This window comes from Phasianus colchicus, chromosome 25 (assembly GCF_987193195.1).
Source record: "Phasianus colchicus chromosome 25, bPhaCol1.hap1.1, whole genome shotgun sequence".
NCBI classification, from domain to species: Eukaryota; Metazoa; Chordata; class Aves; order Galliformes; family Phasianidae; genus Phasianus; species Phasianus colchicus.
Window position 1 is genome coordinate 3,086,169 of NC_143460.1, and position 15,977 is coordinate 3,102,145.

The 15,977-nt window shown below is 48.4% G+C and overlaps 2 protein-coding genes across 7 annotated transcripts in view; one reads left to right on the forward strand and one right to left on the reverse strand.

The window, feature by feature from the left end:
• Positions 1-438: 438 nt before the first annotated feature.
• CAMK1G (calcium/calmodulin dependent protein kinase IG) lies at positions 439-12,399 on the reverse strand. The gene is made up of 13 exons (XM_031605898.2): positions 11,975-12,399; positions 8,150-8,267; positions 6,418-6,546; positions 6,012-6,086; positions 5,636-5,774; positions 5,412-5,535; positions 4,796-4,871; positions 4,140-4,252; positions 3,595-3,673; positions 3,205-3,292; positions 2,055-2,440; positions 1,399-1,529; positions 439-578 (listed from the first exon to the last, which is right to left on the reverse strand). The coding sequence occupies exons 2-12, from the start codon at positions 8,239-8,241 to the stop codon at positions 1,436-1,438; spliced, it is 1,395 nt and encodes a 464-aa protein (XP_031461758.2). The 5' UTR covers positions 8,242-8,267; positions 11,975-12,399; the 3' UTR covers positions 439-578; positions 1,399-1,435.
• An 18-nt stretch (positions 12,400-12,417) lies between these two features.
• The window catches only part of LOC149915041 (uncharacterized), a 102,763-nt gene continuing 99,203 nt past the window's right edge, over positions 12,418-15,977 (forward strand). For 2 of the 6 annotated variants that reach the window (XR_016459823.1, XR_016459821.1), the window contains exons 1-3: positions 13,066-14,892; positions 15,642-15,708; positions 15,881-15,969. Coding sequence is in view for 2 of the 6 variants with exons in the window: in XM_090124347.1 (XP_089980473.1) it covers positions 15,642-15,708; positions 15,881-15,969 (156 nt within the window). In the remaining 4 variants the exon portion in view is untranslated. The other 4 variants (XM_090124347.1, XM_090124348.1, XR_016459822.1 and 1 more) reach the window with 4 other exon arrangements.

The following is a 15,977-nucleotide window of genomic DNA, read 5'->3' on the forward strand; positions in this document are numbered from 1 at the left end:
AATTTAGACCTTGCTGTGGTTATTAACAGACATACGGAGGTTGCTAGCAGGTTGTCTCCTTTTGTAGCTGAAGTGAGAACCACGCAGCCTGGGCAACTGCTTGTCACCGAGCTGCAGAGAGCTGAAGCCTGGGAGAAACCAAAATCCAAGGAATAGGAAGGATGCAGGTTGTAAAAATAACTGAGCTGCCACTGAATAAAACTCTGCATGGCTTTGGTTTATAGGATTTATGCTGTGCAGTGCACTCGTTATGCATCGGACAACTTAACAGTATACGGAAAACAAAAGCTTACAGCACTGAGCAATGTTGTATGGAATAATATACACTGAATATGCTAGCAGCAGCCTCAGCCTTTCCCTTGCTAAAGTGCCTTCTTCCAGCATTAACGATCCAGAAGCACGCCGAGGTCACCGCGCTGATGGATTCCCAGCATTACTGTGCTGCTCATCACCGCGTCGCTGCTCTCCGTGACGCTGCTGCTCTCAGCCCCTGGCGGGACACAACATCCTTTCTTCTTGCTTGCACTGTTGATGTCTGGCTTTGAAGTGCAGAAAAGAGTAAAACAGCCCTTCTGTTTCTGCAAGAGTGAGAATTTCAATTGGGAATTGAACTTTGTTTCGCTAGACTGCTGCCTTCACAATGTGCTCTGTTAATAGGCGGCAGCAGCACGGGGGTTAGGAGCAGCTTAGTTCCTTTTGTATGCTGCATTTATAAAGGGCTGCTACATGACTGATCACTGGAATTGACCTGTTTGGAGTCTGTAGTAGATCTTACTTGCATTTGTCTCATCTATTGATCCTTTGTACATTACAGTTCTGTTCGTGTGATCTCATCAGTAGAAAAGGTCATAAAAGATGATAAGATGCAGCTCACTTGATGTAGTTTCCAGGGAGATTTATGCTGGCCCATGCTCACCTTTTTGGAACATCTTCTCAGCCAGAATCTAATAGCAGTACTTCCTACTGCTTATACACAACATGTCTCAAATGTTAATTTCGGAATTAATCTGAGCTATGACCAAACAGGAGGAAACGTTTCTTTTCTTACTTCTCTGGTATTTGTTGCTCACCTACACAACCAACATTTCCATGCTGTGCTCTCTGATAACAAAGCAACTGGAACTGACCCAGCTGGACCAAATCTGGGCCAGGGATGGGCTGTTCAGGCAATAATTGCCTTTGAAACCAATTGATTTTAGAGCCAGTGGGCTGTTCCAATTGGAAGTCAAAGGATGACTTCTTCCTCAAGAGATGGCTTAATTAGGGCTTTTTCTGTTACAGAATACCTGCAAAATCAATTTGTTTCCGTGCAGTCACTTTGCTAGTTGTGCCTTTCCCATTTTCATGCTGTAATGGGTTTAATTGCAAGCAGCTGGTGGTGGGATGGTGTGCACTTACCTCTGACGATGGGGGATCCTGCTGGCCGCCTTCCTCATCACATGATCAAGCAAACTCCAGTTTGCCCAGTGCCACAGTGAGATGAGTGCTTACCAGTCTTCATTGGAACGAGAACTTCTGATTTGAAATGGCTGGATGGAAATGGAAGAATTGGAAGAGAAAGAAGGAAAGGAAAAAAAAAAAAAAAGAAATAAACGGCAGTATTTATGGTCATTCTGCAGGTGAATTAAAGTTGTGTTTTTAATATAAAGAGTGTCAGCTGCTGAAAGCAAAGTAGAGCTGGAGCGCAAGTCAACACTGCAGCAAAGGCAGGGTCCACTCAGCCAGCAGCTGCTGAGTAATTGGCATCGGCTCTAACCATAGATCATCACAGTTTCTGGAAAGCAAATGCACTGATGGCAATGGCAATCAAACCCCCACCACCTCAGCTCACTGCAAGCCTTGCTGTGCAGCCTGGGCACTGTGCCTCACCTGCTGCTCATACAAGCACAAAAAAATGCTTGGCTAGGTACTGGTGCAATGTTTGCTTCTGTCATTTTCCTCCCTCCTCAATACTCCACCTGGAGCTGGCAACTTATGTGCCAGGCAGCAACTTCCAGGCAGGGTTAGTCCCATACACTTTGTCAGAAGTTACGGCTGATGACATGGATACCTACTGGGATTTTGCAGGTTTTTTAAGGAGCACCATCTCGGAGCAGAAGGATGCCTTGGCTCTCTCATGCCCTGTGCACACTGGGCTGCAGCCACACGATCTGGCCGGCGGGCTCTGGTTGTCTGGTGATCCGTTCATTGGGGGGCTTTGCAGCTTGCCCTCTCTCATTCCTGTGCCTTGCTCCAGCGGAGCAGGAGGGGCCGGACAGGGGACCTGGGGCAGTGACATGTCCTCATCCTTGTTGGGCATTTCTGGCTGCGTGGTGTTGGGTGTGCTGGGTCTGGGTGCCTCAGAGCCTTGTATAATTGGGTGGGTGCTGCCAGCTGTGGCGTGGCCATTCATGTGCAGCTTCCTCATGTGGTGCACCACAGCTGCGGCATTGAAGGCTTGCTGGGGAGGAAGAGAAAAACCCCACAGTGAGCACCCAGCGGTGCTGGATGAACGTTGTCCATATGAAGCAGCAGCAGCAGCAGCAGGGTGGTAATGCTGAGCTGCTTGGTGCTGCTGGAATGTTTGCACAACGTGCAGAAAGTGCTCATCCCTGGCATAAACGTGGCAAATGCCACAGACTACAAACTGCTGATGCTTTTGAAGATTATAACTCTTTCCAGATGAGGAAATCAGGGGGAACAGCTGTAAATTACCCCACAGTGTGGAATAGGGACTCAAGCTGAATTTTGAGTGTATTTAAAACATTCTAATTCAAGTGGTTCCTACTATTGGGCTAATATCCAATATCAGTCCATCAGATATTCCACTCTCCATCTACATTCTTACAAAAGCTCTTTCGATATAGATTGAAGTACCAGGGCTGAAAGGAGGAGAAGCTGGATTAAGCTCACAAAAAGATCTGCTGACAGGGCGCTGGTTTTGTTCCCCTAGCACAGAGACAGCAATCCTTTTCCAGCCTTGTTTTGTTGGCAAGGGCACTGTGATGGCACTACAGCGTGATGTCCATGGTAAACAGACCAGTGTGCATTGCAGTAGGTAACACTGGTCCAAGCATACCATAAAGAGTAGCTGCATACGATTTTCAGACAACTTTTGCAGGATTTTGGATGCTTACCCATCAAGGAACCTCGCTTGTTGCTAGATGGCAGCAACTGGTGTTTGCTATTGAAATGGCTCTGGGCTCCCAATGGTGAACAACTTACCCTCCATTTGCTCTTTGCAAAGTTTTTCTGAATCTGAGCACTGACAGATGGGTATATGTCACGGTGAAGGGCTGTATTTCCATTAATCCTGCAGATGGGGAGAGAAGAAAATGGGCTCATAGGCAGATGGCATTTGTAAGTCATTCCACATTCTGGAGGCAACTAACTGCTTTTACATTCAATCAGCAATAATTAAACCCAAAGGAAAAACAGCAACAAAATGTAACACAAACACACACTTCAAAGCTCAGAAAAGCCCAGAACGGGATTTCTTCTTTGCCTCTGTTTATGGAGACAAATATTACACCAATTGCATCTTTAATTATTCACAGTTCTCTTTGTTTTGTGGAGGTGGCTGATGGCACTGCCAGGTTGGGGGACAACTCTCACCATGGGTGCCTCAGGGCTTCTTCACAGGAAAACCTTGTGTCCGGGTTCTTCTCCAGTAAGTGCCTGATGAAATCCTTGGCTGTTTGGAAAGGGATGAGAAGCAGAGAGGAAAGGTTATTTTCTCCCCGTTCCAGGATGCGATCCTAATAGGAGGGCAAACACTCATAGATAAACATCACAAAGGTCAGCGTGGGAAGGAGGTGTTTGTACCACTTCATTACGTGGTGGAGGGAGATATGTATGGTGAAACGCTTCTGATGGAAAAATGTCACCTGCACATGTACCTAATTTCAGCTTAGATGGAGTGAATGTGAACTGAATTTCTCACTGCCAATAGGAAAAAATACAAAAGTTGGGACTGAGCGCTTTTAGAAGTTGCTCTAAAAAACAGCCTCCTATTTTCTTTTCTTTTTTTTTTCCTCTTCTTTTTTTTCTCTCTGCCCACACAGCTCAGCTTTGGCATCGCTGCCCTGCTCTGCAGTGCTGGCAGGTGCTGTGGGCTGTCCCCATCCCCAAAGTGAAGGTGAAATGCTGCTGGGCTCTACCTGACTCGGAGATGTCATCCCAAAAAGGAGACTCAAACTCGTAGTAGCCTTCCTTGATTTTTTCAAACAGCTTGGACTCGGTCTCTTCGTAGAAAGGTGGGTACCCACACAGCCTGGAACAGAGCAGAGGGGCACGAGTCCTTCAGCTGTGCATCCACATGAGCTTGGTATGGCCTGTTAGGGCTGGGCACGTGTGTGTAACACGAGGGAGTGAGTAACAGGAGGCTGCTGTATGGATCCATCTGTCCCTAAGCGCATGGGGAAAGCTGCAGAAAAGAGTTAAAAACTGTACAGCAAAAGGACAAAGCAACAGCTGGAACAGAACTGCACGGTGTGGGAGGAAATGAAACAAAACATACAGAGGAAGACTGAATGATAGTTAGAGGCAACCGGAGAAAAACAAAGCACAGGATGAGGCGCATAATAGAGAAAATGCGATTCCTTTCATCTCCGCTCCAGTTCTTGATTCCCACCACCCCTTTCATTTCTATGGTCTGGAGGATCTGTGTGAAGGAGGAGTGCACTGCAGTGCTGTCACGAGGAAGGAGAGGGCCGGCACCGCCTCCACTCATGCTTCCATGCTGCAGAGGTGCATGAGGCAGTGCACGAGCTGGGAAACGTGGAGATGGGGAGGGCTGCTGCCTGCTGCTACTCACAGGATGTAGGTGATGACTCCGATGGACCAGCAGTCCACAGCTTTGCTGTACGGTTTCTGGGCAAGGACTTCAGGGGCTGCAGAAAAGCAAAAAGAAATGCAAATTGCAAGCAGTGGTAAATTCTGAGAAAAGGAGAAGTTCCTTTTCCAAGGAATTCCAAGCAGTTGGCTTCTGAGAGGTCAGCACAGGAGCCAGAAACAGCCCTATGTACCACTTGGATTGCTGTCTGCCTTTTGTATCCACTTCATGCTGTTGAATAGAATGACCCACTGAGGACTTCTGCCAGCACCCAGAGGCTCTGACAAATTAGATGGAGGCAATGCACTTAGGTTGACATGAAACAAAATCCCACAGTGTTGAATTTTTTTGCTGCAAATTTGCAATAAGTACGTGGCTAACAGCAAAACGCACTGCTCTTAGAATCACCCTTTCAACACTCAGGGATTTTGTGGTCTCTAAACCCATCAGTAATCCACTCTTTGTGGGTTCTTGCAGTGCTGCCTCTCTGATTGTTGTGTTGTTAAGGTGGCTGTATATTTTTCCCTTTCATGCTTTAAGGGCACAGCCCTTTTCCTGGCAGCCCACCATAGCAGCCTGTTCCCAGCTCTCAGCTCACCAACATATCCCGGCGTCCCGCAGGCGGTGGACATGATGCCATTCTGCTCCATCTTGGACAAACCAAAGTCTGTAATCATGATTTTGGAGTTTTCTTCAGGAGTGAGGTAAAGAAGGTTTTCAGGCTGTGAATACAGAGAGCCAGAGGTTGAAATTCATGGTGGAAAAATGAAGAGAGCTACGGGATGGAGCTCGGGAAGTGCGCGGCAGAAGGACAGACTGCACCTTCAGGTCACGGTGGACAATCCCGTTTTCATGGAGGTACTTCACTGCTGTCAGGACCTGGTGGATCACCACGCTTGCATCTTTCTCAGTGTAAACCCCTCGTTCCAAGATCCTGTCAAACAACTCTCCACCCGACACCCTGTTGCAGAAGGAGATGAAAAATCAGGCAGGCGATCATCTGCTCTCCTCCACACAAGCCATGAACTTTCAGGCCCTTCACAGCTCCTCCTGCAGCACAGCTGCTCTCAGGCAGCAGCTCAGCAGCCAGCAGGCTCTCCTGAGTCCATTTGGAGCAGCAGGAAGCATTCTCAGCAAATCTTTGACTTCTAGAATGGCTGTGCTGAGCTGCAGTGTGCTGTGGCTCTGCTTTACTTACAGCTGCATCACCAGGTAGAAGTGGGTTGTGCTCTCATAGATATCTTCCAAAGTCACGATGTTTTCGTGCTTTATTCTGCAAAGACAAACCTGGGTCAGAAACCAACCCGACAAGGACCAAATGGCTTTTCCAGCTGAAAACCCAACCGTCACATTGCTTTCAACACGAGTGACAGTTCACCAGGCTGTTCTGTGCCTGCACAACCTGCTGCATTCCCACACCTGGGGCTGTGCTGGGGCTACAAACCCAGCAGGGAGTGAGGGAAGTAACTCCATTAGCGTATTAATTTACATGTTTTTTGAAAAGAAATATTTATTTCTTTGCATTAGTTTCACTCCGGAGCCACATCTTGGGAAAGGGTGTGAGTTCTTGACATGACAACGGATGTATGTATGTGTGAACTCACTTCTTCAGCACTGCTATCTCGTTCTCCAAGCTGCTGTCCCTTGTGAGCGGGGACTTCTTGATGCACTTCAGAGCAAAGAGCTTCCCAGTGCTTCTTTGTTTCACCAAGAAAACTTCTGAAAACGCACCTCTGCAAAGAGAAATGTGAACAGGGGAGGGACTGACAGATAGGAACAGGAAAAGCAGGAAAAAAACAACCTGGGAGTGGTTTAACACCAAGTGGATGTTGGTTGGAAAGCTGAAGGTACATCTCCAGCAGCCCCAGAGTTAGGAAACACAATGCAAGATTTTGTACCAAAAAAAAAAAAAAAAAAACAAACCCAAAAAACCAATTTTCTCTGTAGAGGAAAGGTTATGTTTGCATAGTTTATCATGGAGCTATACTGATGTAATAGACAAAGAATTTTCCTGCAATTTAAGTGATGGCTTTCAGGGCTGCCTGCAGTGCTTGGTACGATCCTGATGAGGGTTCAGCTTGGTGTGGCCAGCAGTGGGTATCTGCAACATGTCCTAAGCCTGCAATCCTGTTAGAGGTTTTTCTTAGGCAGCAGAACACGTGTCTTGGGACAGTGACAGTGCATGCTTTGCCAGGTCAGTCCCTAATAATCCTCATCAAATGAGCAACAGATTAATTCGTGGCGGTTAAATGGGACGAGCTGTTGAGCCTACAACCCTGCAAGGCAGAGGTGGGTTGAGAGAGGAAGGTGAGCATGGTGGAAGTGTGCTGGTGGGATGCTATTGTAGCAAACCTATCAAACAAGGGCAGAAAAGCTGTAATCTCCTAAATAAAGAACACGGGGCACTGCATAGATGGGTTTGGTGGTGCAGTTGGTGCTGGGACCTTCTTGTTTCATATTTTCCCCTTTCATCCCTCTGAGCCCTGAAGGCTGTTTCATGGGAGTGCTTTCCACACTCCTGAGGGCTCTCAAGGAATGGGCAGCACAGAGGTCCCTAATCCGATGGCTGAGGATTCCCCATAGAGATAATGGGAAATTTCCTAGTGGTTTTAAATCCCAGATCTCCATTTGCTTTCCTTGGCCAGCTGAAGCAACGCGTGTGGAAAAAAATCCTAAACTCTAATATTAAATTATCCTATTAATGTAGTAGTAGGAAATGAACAACCTACAAATCAGATGCTGGGGCATCTGTTCTATATATCTGTCCCAAACAGTTTATAATAATTATGCCCCTTATTAAAAAATTATGAATCAACAAGTTGGCGAGAAGAACCCGAGCATTTCTTCTTGCCTTCTTCCTTTAGGGGAAGCTGTTGGGTAACGTCACTGATTTCTGAAGCTGACCAGGAACACGAGAACTTAAAACCCAGCCGAGCTCTGGCATAGCTGTGGTTGGAAGCCTTGCTGTGGGTTCTACAGTCATGGAAAATCTGGACATGGCAGAATTTCCTGCTGGAGGTAATTCAATTCCTCCTCCACCACCTTGGAAACGCTTTCTCGTCTCATTCACACCAATAGGCAAATTAAGCTGTTAACTCCCAGGGAAATATCGTACAACTCGAGCAGCCACGCTCTCGTTTCATCCTTCAAGTGACTCAGGGTTTTTTGAGATAAATACACGGCGTTATTAAACCTCTCAGAGCCATCCCTTGACCTTGCTTGACCTTGCAGCAGCAGCAGATCGGTGCATGCACAAGGAAAGGAGCAAAGCTCCATCCAGGCTGTGACTGGAGGGCAGAGCAGGGCTCGTGCTGCTGCACCTTGGGGGGTACTTACGATCCCAGTGCCTCCATGAAAATGAACGTCTTTCTGATATTGCTTGTCTGTTTCTTCCAGGAGCTGCTGTCATCCTCTTCCTTGCGGCCCATCTCCTCCAGAGTGGAAGCAGGGAAAGCTGTGAGGAAGAGGGGCAGAGAGCTGAGGGCTGCGGTGGGGGCTGGCGTGGCAAGCAAGGCTGGCTCAGGGTGCCATGCACAGCTCTCACCTGGATTCAGACTTTTCAACACCACTGAAGTATGTGGAATTTGGTGCTGCTTTTGCTACTTAACAGCTGTTGGTGCTGTGCCCTGGCTGCTGCATCCAGCTCCAGCTGCTGATGCAGTGTAACACCGGGTCAGCTGGGCATTGCACAGTGCAGTGCTGCCCAGTCACTGCCCTCCTCTGGTGCATGTTGCCCATCACAAATGTTCCTATTGTGCTAAAACTCTGCTAATGAGTACGGCTGCTAATTTTAGCGAAGGCACCCATGGCTTAATGGGTTAAAAAGTCAGGCGCAACGAGCAACTCAGAAGCTGATCTAATTTATTACTTGAGAAATAGTTGGAAGAGCTTGTGACTGCAGGAAAGGGAATTGATAGAAAACATTTTGTCGATCTGCTGTGGGCAGTTTACACTGCTGCCGTCTAATTGTTGTTAATTGAGTCATGACCTTCCCACTACCTGCTCCCCACTGTGCTCCATGACTGATGCCATCAGTGAGAGTCGAGCCAGGTGTGGGGCGAGAGCATCCCCAGCCCTGAGGATGAAGGAAACACAGCTGGGTTTTCACTGGCCTGACTAATCCCAGGGTTATGGTGACACAATGGGCAGAGACGGAGGAAAACACAGCTGTGTGCAGTCAAACCCCGCCGTGCTGGGTGGTGGCTGGGCACCCGTCATCGGGGTTTGGCTATGGGATGTCACAGGAGGTGTGCTCTGTTTGGAAGCATGTGGGGACTGCGGGCTGTCTGCCCTTGGCTGTAACCCAGCTCCCTTCTCTAAGCACCGCTGTCACACAGAGGAGATGCTGTGTGAGCTCACCGGAGTGGTGGCAGAATTAGGAGAGCTTATAGGGGGCCTGGGGGGGGAGGGGGGTGAAACGTTATACAAGTGTCTGAGCACTCTTAATAAGATCAGGTCTAACATTACAGAGCTGGGAGTATGCTGGAAGGTGAAAATGAAGCCATGGGAGGGGAAAAGCCATCAAAACACTTGGCTTATGGCATGATGGAGATATGAAAGAAATGGGCTGAAAGCAGCCATGAGCATCGCCCTCCCACCAGCAGGAAGAGATGCCCTGGGCTGCAGGTGCCCTTGGAGCCAAAGCTCCTCTTGTGCACAAGTGCTCGGGAAGGGGAAAGTCTTGCAGCAGAGAGAGCTGAAAGATGTTGTTCTGTGCCAGTCACCGTAGGTGCTTGAATTCCTCCTGAACCTCATTGACCTCCTTAATTAATGCACCTTCGGGATTTCGAGATCCTTGACACCGTTTTTTAGAGGTTAATTTAACGTTATGGAAAACTGAATTGACTCAATTGCAAACAGCTGAAGGCTCTGATCTGTGAAATCACCAAAGGCCACCGTGCATTTGACCTTTATTTACTTTCTGTATTCTGACGCGTGTGAAACTCTCAGAACTACAAATATTTACAAAAAAAAACCCAAACAAACAGCCGTAATGTTACGCCTGGAATCAGCCAAGTTCAAAAGTTCTCCATAAAAATGATCACCCATCAGTAGAAACCTCCTCTAAGCCTCAGAAGTGGAGTTTCCACTTTCCAGTCACCCATCCATCCCATCCACTCAATCTCTGCAGAACTGGAATTTCACACGAAAGGAACTCTGAGCAGAGATGTCCAGCTGCAGACGGAAGGTGTTTCTGATTTAGAATGGATTTTCCTTCTAGAAGGAAGACAGCAGCCTGTTTTCTTCAGTCTCCCGTGAATCATCTGTTGGTCTTATAGTTTCTCCTTCTGTCACTCCATGCACGCAGCATTTGGTTGTGCTGCTGTCTGGAGGGAGGGTTGGATGAATCGCTCTGACTCCATACACGTGTATTTGATTTCCTGCTTTCTCAGTTTTTCTCTATCACTGCGAACAAGTCATTTCCTGCCTCGCTGCCTTCTGAGAGAAAGGGGAGTAAGTAAGTGGTGCTATTTTGAGAGCAAAATAATCCAGTGTTTGAATTGCCCAAGATGTAAAGCTGCATACGTACTCAGGCAATAAATACTCGCCCACCTTCCCCCCTTCCAGCACCAGATTACCTTCTTTTGAACAGTTACCTCTGCTGCTCACAGGACCCATTTGCACAGGGCTCTGTGCTGCCTGGCTGTGTTTCTGCACTTTGGGACCCCGGATTTTCCTGGTGTGTTCTGTGATTTTATCTTTTCCCATCTCTCTCAGTCTGGTTAAGGCACCTGTTGCACCTTGCACTGGTTCAAGACATTGGATACATCTGTGGTTTATTTTTTTGTTTATTCCGACTCTGGTCCAATCTTTCTCAGCATGTGAGTAAACAGGGTTCCATGGATCTGTTGGCTCAGCTGGAGCTTAGCTTTCCGCAGGAATGCAAAACATCATAGCAAAAGTTGGGCCGGCAGCCTTTGAGCTTGCGGCAAGCTTCCTGCCCTCCTGTTGCGTATCAGACCCATCCATGCCCCTCCTCGAGCACAGCCCTATAGGAGGATGACCGTGAGCAGTGAGATGTGCAGAGGGAATGGGACGAAGCACACCCTGCACACACCAGAATGCTCCTTTCAGCTGCCAACCCATGGACGGGTCTGGCTTTGCCTACATTCCCACCTACCTTAAACAGTGCATTAAGAGCAACGTGTTAAGACTGCAGAACGAAATGGACACGCTCATTAAGTGATGTACAAAAGGACCTTCTGAGATGAAAAAGAAGGACATAACACTGCTTTCATTTGTTTCCCCCAGCATAAACAAGTAAGCCGCCTGCAGGACTCTGGTCTGATGAGTTCACACTGAAAGCAGTGGTTCCAACATTACTGCCAACCTTTGGGCTCTTCCACAGACTCAGTCAATAAACACAACTGCTGCCGTGCTCTGTCTGATCCAGCAATGACACGTCGCTGCTTGGAATGTAATGAGTGTTATTATGACCTTGCTTAAATATTTCCTGTAGAAATCTGTTCAGCTCCATATCTCACGGTAACAAATCCTTCTGCAGACAAACATTGGGCTCCTGAGTGGATATACTGCACTAGAGGAACGGTTGTAGGCATGATTAATAGTCTTGTGACAAAGTTACATGTGGAGGGGGGAGATATATGGTTCTCTCGTGATTCTGCCTTTGGAATTAGAAAGAAGTTTAAAGCAAAATATATATATAAATATATACAGAAAAAGGAGGAGAGCACAATGTCAAAAGGATTTGTTTTCAAAATACACCAAAGCAAGCAGCCTGCGTGTGAACAAATGAGCTGCCAGGCCTCTGTGTTCGGGGACAAAAGACTGAGAAACTGAAAACACAGCTCGCCATTAAAGGCAAATCCACATCAAACCGCCCCACTGATTCAAAAGCAGAGCTGTAACTCGGCGCTCCTCGACGAACCACTTGCAAGATGACATTTATCAATACGAACATTTTGGATTCCTACGGTAGTTCTGAAGTGAAAATGCCAGGTGGCAGCTTTCTATGAATTGCTCAGGATCACACGCGGGGCATCGGACCAACAGCCCTGCGCTCGTAGGTCCTCCGGGATCCTCCCTCCCATTCCGAGCCACCATTCATTCAAAAAACACAGCCAGGTCAGCCAGCACACCGCCTGCTCTGCTGCACGGATCCACCAGGGAACGGTTATGAAGAAATAAGATTTCGCTTACCCAAGTCAGCAGGAACAAAGCCAGTCGGACCCCGGTGCTGCCGCTCTGCTCAACAGCTCTGGGGGGATTAGGGCTGCTGGTGGCAGCAGGCAGAGGCTGCGGGAGGAGAAGAGATGGCTCCGCCGTGCCGGTAGCTAGGCAGCACTTACAGGGAGTCAATTGACACGAGAATAAGCAGCTTGTGGGTGTGCATGTGTGCACACGTCGCCGTGCATCGCAGCCGTGGTACCTGGTGCGGGGAGCGGGATGGAGCGCGCTGCCCGGCTGGACGGCCAGGTGCTGGGCTGCTCCACTGCCCTCCAGCAGCCGGCGTGGAATTGAAACAGCGCTGGGGGAGTAGGGGGGGGAAATGCAAATGCGATTAGCTTTCATCAAATGGATGACTTCTCGGGATTAAAAATATCCCGTTTGCTTCTCATGATGCTGAAGGGCTGCAGGGTTGGGCAGGGCGCACTGTGAGCAGTTCCAACTGAGCGAGTTGGGGTGCTGCTCTCCAGCATCCTTATATGGCATAAAACCCCAGAGAAAAATGACACTGATTAATCTAATTAATCTCCATCAACGGTGTTTTAGGCTATCTCGAACCAATCATTGCCTCTGCATTGACTTCCAGAACCTGTCGCCTTCCTAAGAAGTGCAGCACATGAGTACAGGAAATATTCACTATTCTTCAAATCTTTCCAATCGTGTGGAATTTTTAGGGAGGACAAAACCAACTTTGCTGATTGCACTCCGTTGATTCACAGTGTCACCTAAAACGATGCACAATAGATGTCTATGTTGTCATGTTCAGCTTGTTATCAGGAACAATCAGCTTCAGGGCAACATTAGATCACATTACTTTTCCTAAGATTTGATTGTTTCATCAGCTTAATTACAAAAAGAAGGCAGTTTGGAACTGTCCCTTTCTTTGCTGGTCAGACTCCATCAGTGTGAAATGCAGAGTCAGGATTGGGTCAGAACTTCTGGGTGTGGAGTAGAGCCTGAATGTTTCTTTCAGCTCCAGGTTGTGGAGGAATTTGCATTGTTCTGATCTTGAAACCCTCATAAAGCTTCGCCTGTTCGTGCTCTTAATGTCTGTCACACTGGACAACTGGGGATGGCACTGCTGTGAGTTTGTGCTGTGCTGGGACTGCGTGACCTGTCGTCCTTTTAATGTTGGTGAGATGAAGGCAAAAATGGCAAAAAGAAGGAGAAAAATAGCCATAAGTTGGCTCCTCCTCTAGGAAGGCCAAAGCTGCTTCCTGCGTGCTGAGGATGACAGTGAAAGGCAAGGGCAGAGCTGAGGGCATTGGACAACTGATGCAACTGCACCTGAGGACACGGCAAGGTGGTGGATGGACACAAACAGAGGAGCTGCAGGAGGAAAGCAGCACATCTCCTGCTGAAACCGCTCTGTTAAGGCCATAATTCAGGATAAAGTGCCCCTACTGAGGATGAATCACCATCTGTGCATCCATTTCCCCTGGGGTGCCGGGGTCCCTGCCCCATCCCTGGGCTGTTGGCTGGGTGATGTGAGTGCAATGGGCACCGCACAGCTGGTCACAGGGTGATGAAGGGGAAGTGAAATTAAAGGCGACGTGATGCAGGATAATGCGATTGCCTCGAGAGAAGTTTAAGGCAGAGATAATGAGAACAAAGGGGAAGCATTTACTGCACTCCAGTCCTCGGAGTTTGGGTGCTGCTATGAGCTGTACTGAAATGAGACAGCTGTGATAAACCCACTTGGAGTGGGTGAGGACTCCTTGTTCTGCTCCTGCAGCACTTGTTGCCAATGTCTTCCAGATCCTACAGAAGGAGCACAGCCATAGCAGGACAATGCCAGAACAGTCGAAGTAGGAAGAAACTTGCCTGAGAAAATGGAAAACGGAGCAGTGGGTGCACTGCAAAGTCAGCACTCAGGATTTGGCCTTCAGAACCACTGAGAAAAACACCAACAAGCAGAGGAAAGCAGAGGGAACACGTCCCTATGTGTGCTCTGCAAAGAAATCCATCGAGATGGTGAATCCTGACCTTGCCTGGTAGAAATCTGGGACAGAAATCAGGGCCTTGTGCTGAGCTCTCCATGGGCTGGTGTTAAAATAGCAGTTATTAACCAAAGATGCTCCGACTCAGAACCAATCTTGGTTTTAATGGCGTGAATCAGAAGTGAGGAGGTGGAATGCAGCAGTGCAGCGTGGCAGGAGGGCAGCGTCAGCCCCAGCCCTGCACTGAGCACAGGCAGTGAATGCAGGGGCCAGGAGGGATCCTGGGCAGGGCATGGCATCCGCTGTGATTTCAGTGCTGGGTGCTGTCACAGAGCTTTGCCTTGGGAAAAATGAGCCGGTGGGGCTCAGCTCAGGTGTTTTCTGCTGAGAAAGGGTCTGAACCACTGCTGGTATCTGTGAAGAAGTGAGAAAATGAATGGCTCAGGATATTGTCATCGAGAGGGCAAACAGGAGGCATCAGCACAGTGGTTTTCAGACAGAGAGACAGACGGAGACGTGACACCCTAATGGTAAATACAAGCTCAGAAAGCAAATACAGCTCAGCTGTGACACGGCAGGAAATCCCCGGCTGGTGCCAGTAGAGAGCAGTGCAGCACAGCCAATGAAAGCAGCGATTTGGAGCAAAACCACAGAAATAGGAATTGTGCAAACGACGCAGCCAGGACTCCCCAGCAGCGGTCAGGGAGAGCTGTTATTGCATGCGAGCTCCTTGCAGCACTGCACAATCCAATTATGTGCTCCTCACAAGTAGCATCCGCAAGCATTCTTTGCTTTCATTTCTAGCTTTAAGAGTAAAGCACGGCGCTGGTCGTGCAGCAGGGAGGTTCATTCACTTCCAGATGGCTGGGAACGAGCTGGGCAGCAACTTGATGCTGCTTTCATCTGCACTGGCTCAGTTGGAAGGAGCTGCTTTTTTCTACAGATGGTTCGGTTGGTGGTGGCTTTTCTTTATTCTTTTTGTAAATGAAGCGGTTAAATTGTCAGCTGAGATAACCAGAGAATTTAGCAGCAGGTTTTGCACTTTCTTCTCGCTTGCTAATGAACTCACCATTCGTTTTGAAATGGTAAAGAATCACGTGACGTGCTGTTAATTAAGCTCTTCAGCGGTACGCGAATGAACCGCCCCCAAATTTGCAGCAAAGCCGCGACCTGCAGATCTAACGCGGCGGGTTTGGGTTGGTGGCTGAATGCCTTCGTGTTAGGAGTGGATGCTTTCCAACCCAAAGCAGTTGGCATTGCACTGCTGTGATCCGTGTTGGCTGCCCATCGCTGTGCTCCCAGCGCCCGTCCTGCCCGCGTGCTTTTAGGTATTTCCCAGCCGCGCAAATCCTGTGACAACTTGGCTGTTGGTAATTAGGGCTGAGAGCTGACTAAAAGTGCTTTCCCTTAACTTTTTCAAAAGAGAAAGCACTCGTGACGCAGGTTTGAAGAGCTAATTACTCGGGGGCGGTTAATTACTTAAGGAACGGCTGCTCCGCGGAGTAGCGCCAGCTGCGAGCGCCCCCTGGCGGTCACCGCCGGAACTGCAGCGGCGGTCCGCGCCCGGAACTCCGGCCGTGTAACCGCGTGGAGACGATCCTGTTTCTGTCCTCGGTCCTTGCAGGAAAAAAAAAAAGATCGATAGGATCGATTCCAGTAAATTTTTTTCTTCCTGTTTTCTTTTGTTTTCTACTTTTAAGATGCTGAAATCTGGCCGAAGGGCTTCACCAAGAGCGATTTTTCCTTGTGTTCTTGCTGTTGTGTGTGGTAAGTAATCAAGGAGATAACAGTACTGAAGAATTTAGCTTAAAAAGGAGTCTAATTCGATACTTCGGGACTTTTCCCGCCTGGATTATGTGTGTTTCTGCTTAGCTTTCTTTCCTGTCCTGGGCCAGAGAGCAGCTTCACATCACTTTCTGTGTTTTATCTGCAATTGTAGGTATGGGAAAAGAAGGAAAAGCCCACAGTGCTGCCCCTCTGCTGCACTCCCAGCAGCCTTCATCCTGCTCTCCTGACCCAGAGCTTGAGGTAAGCTC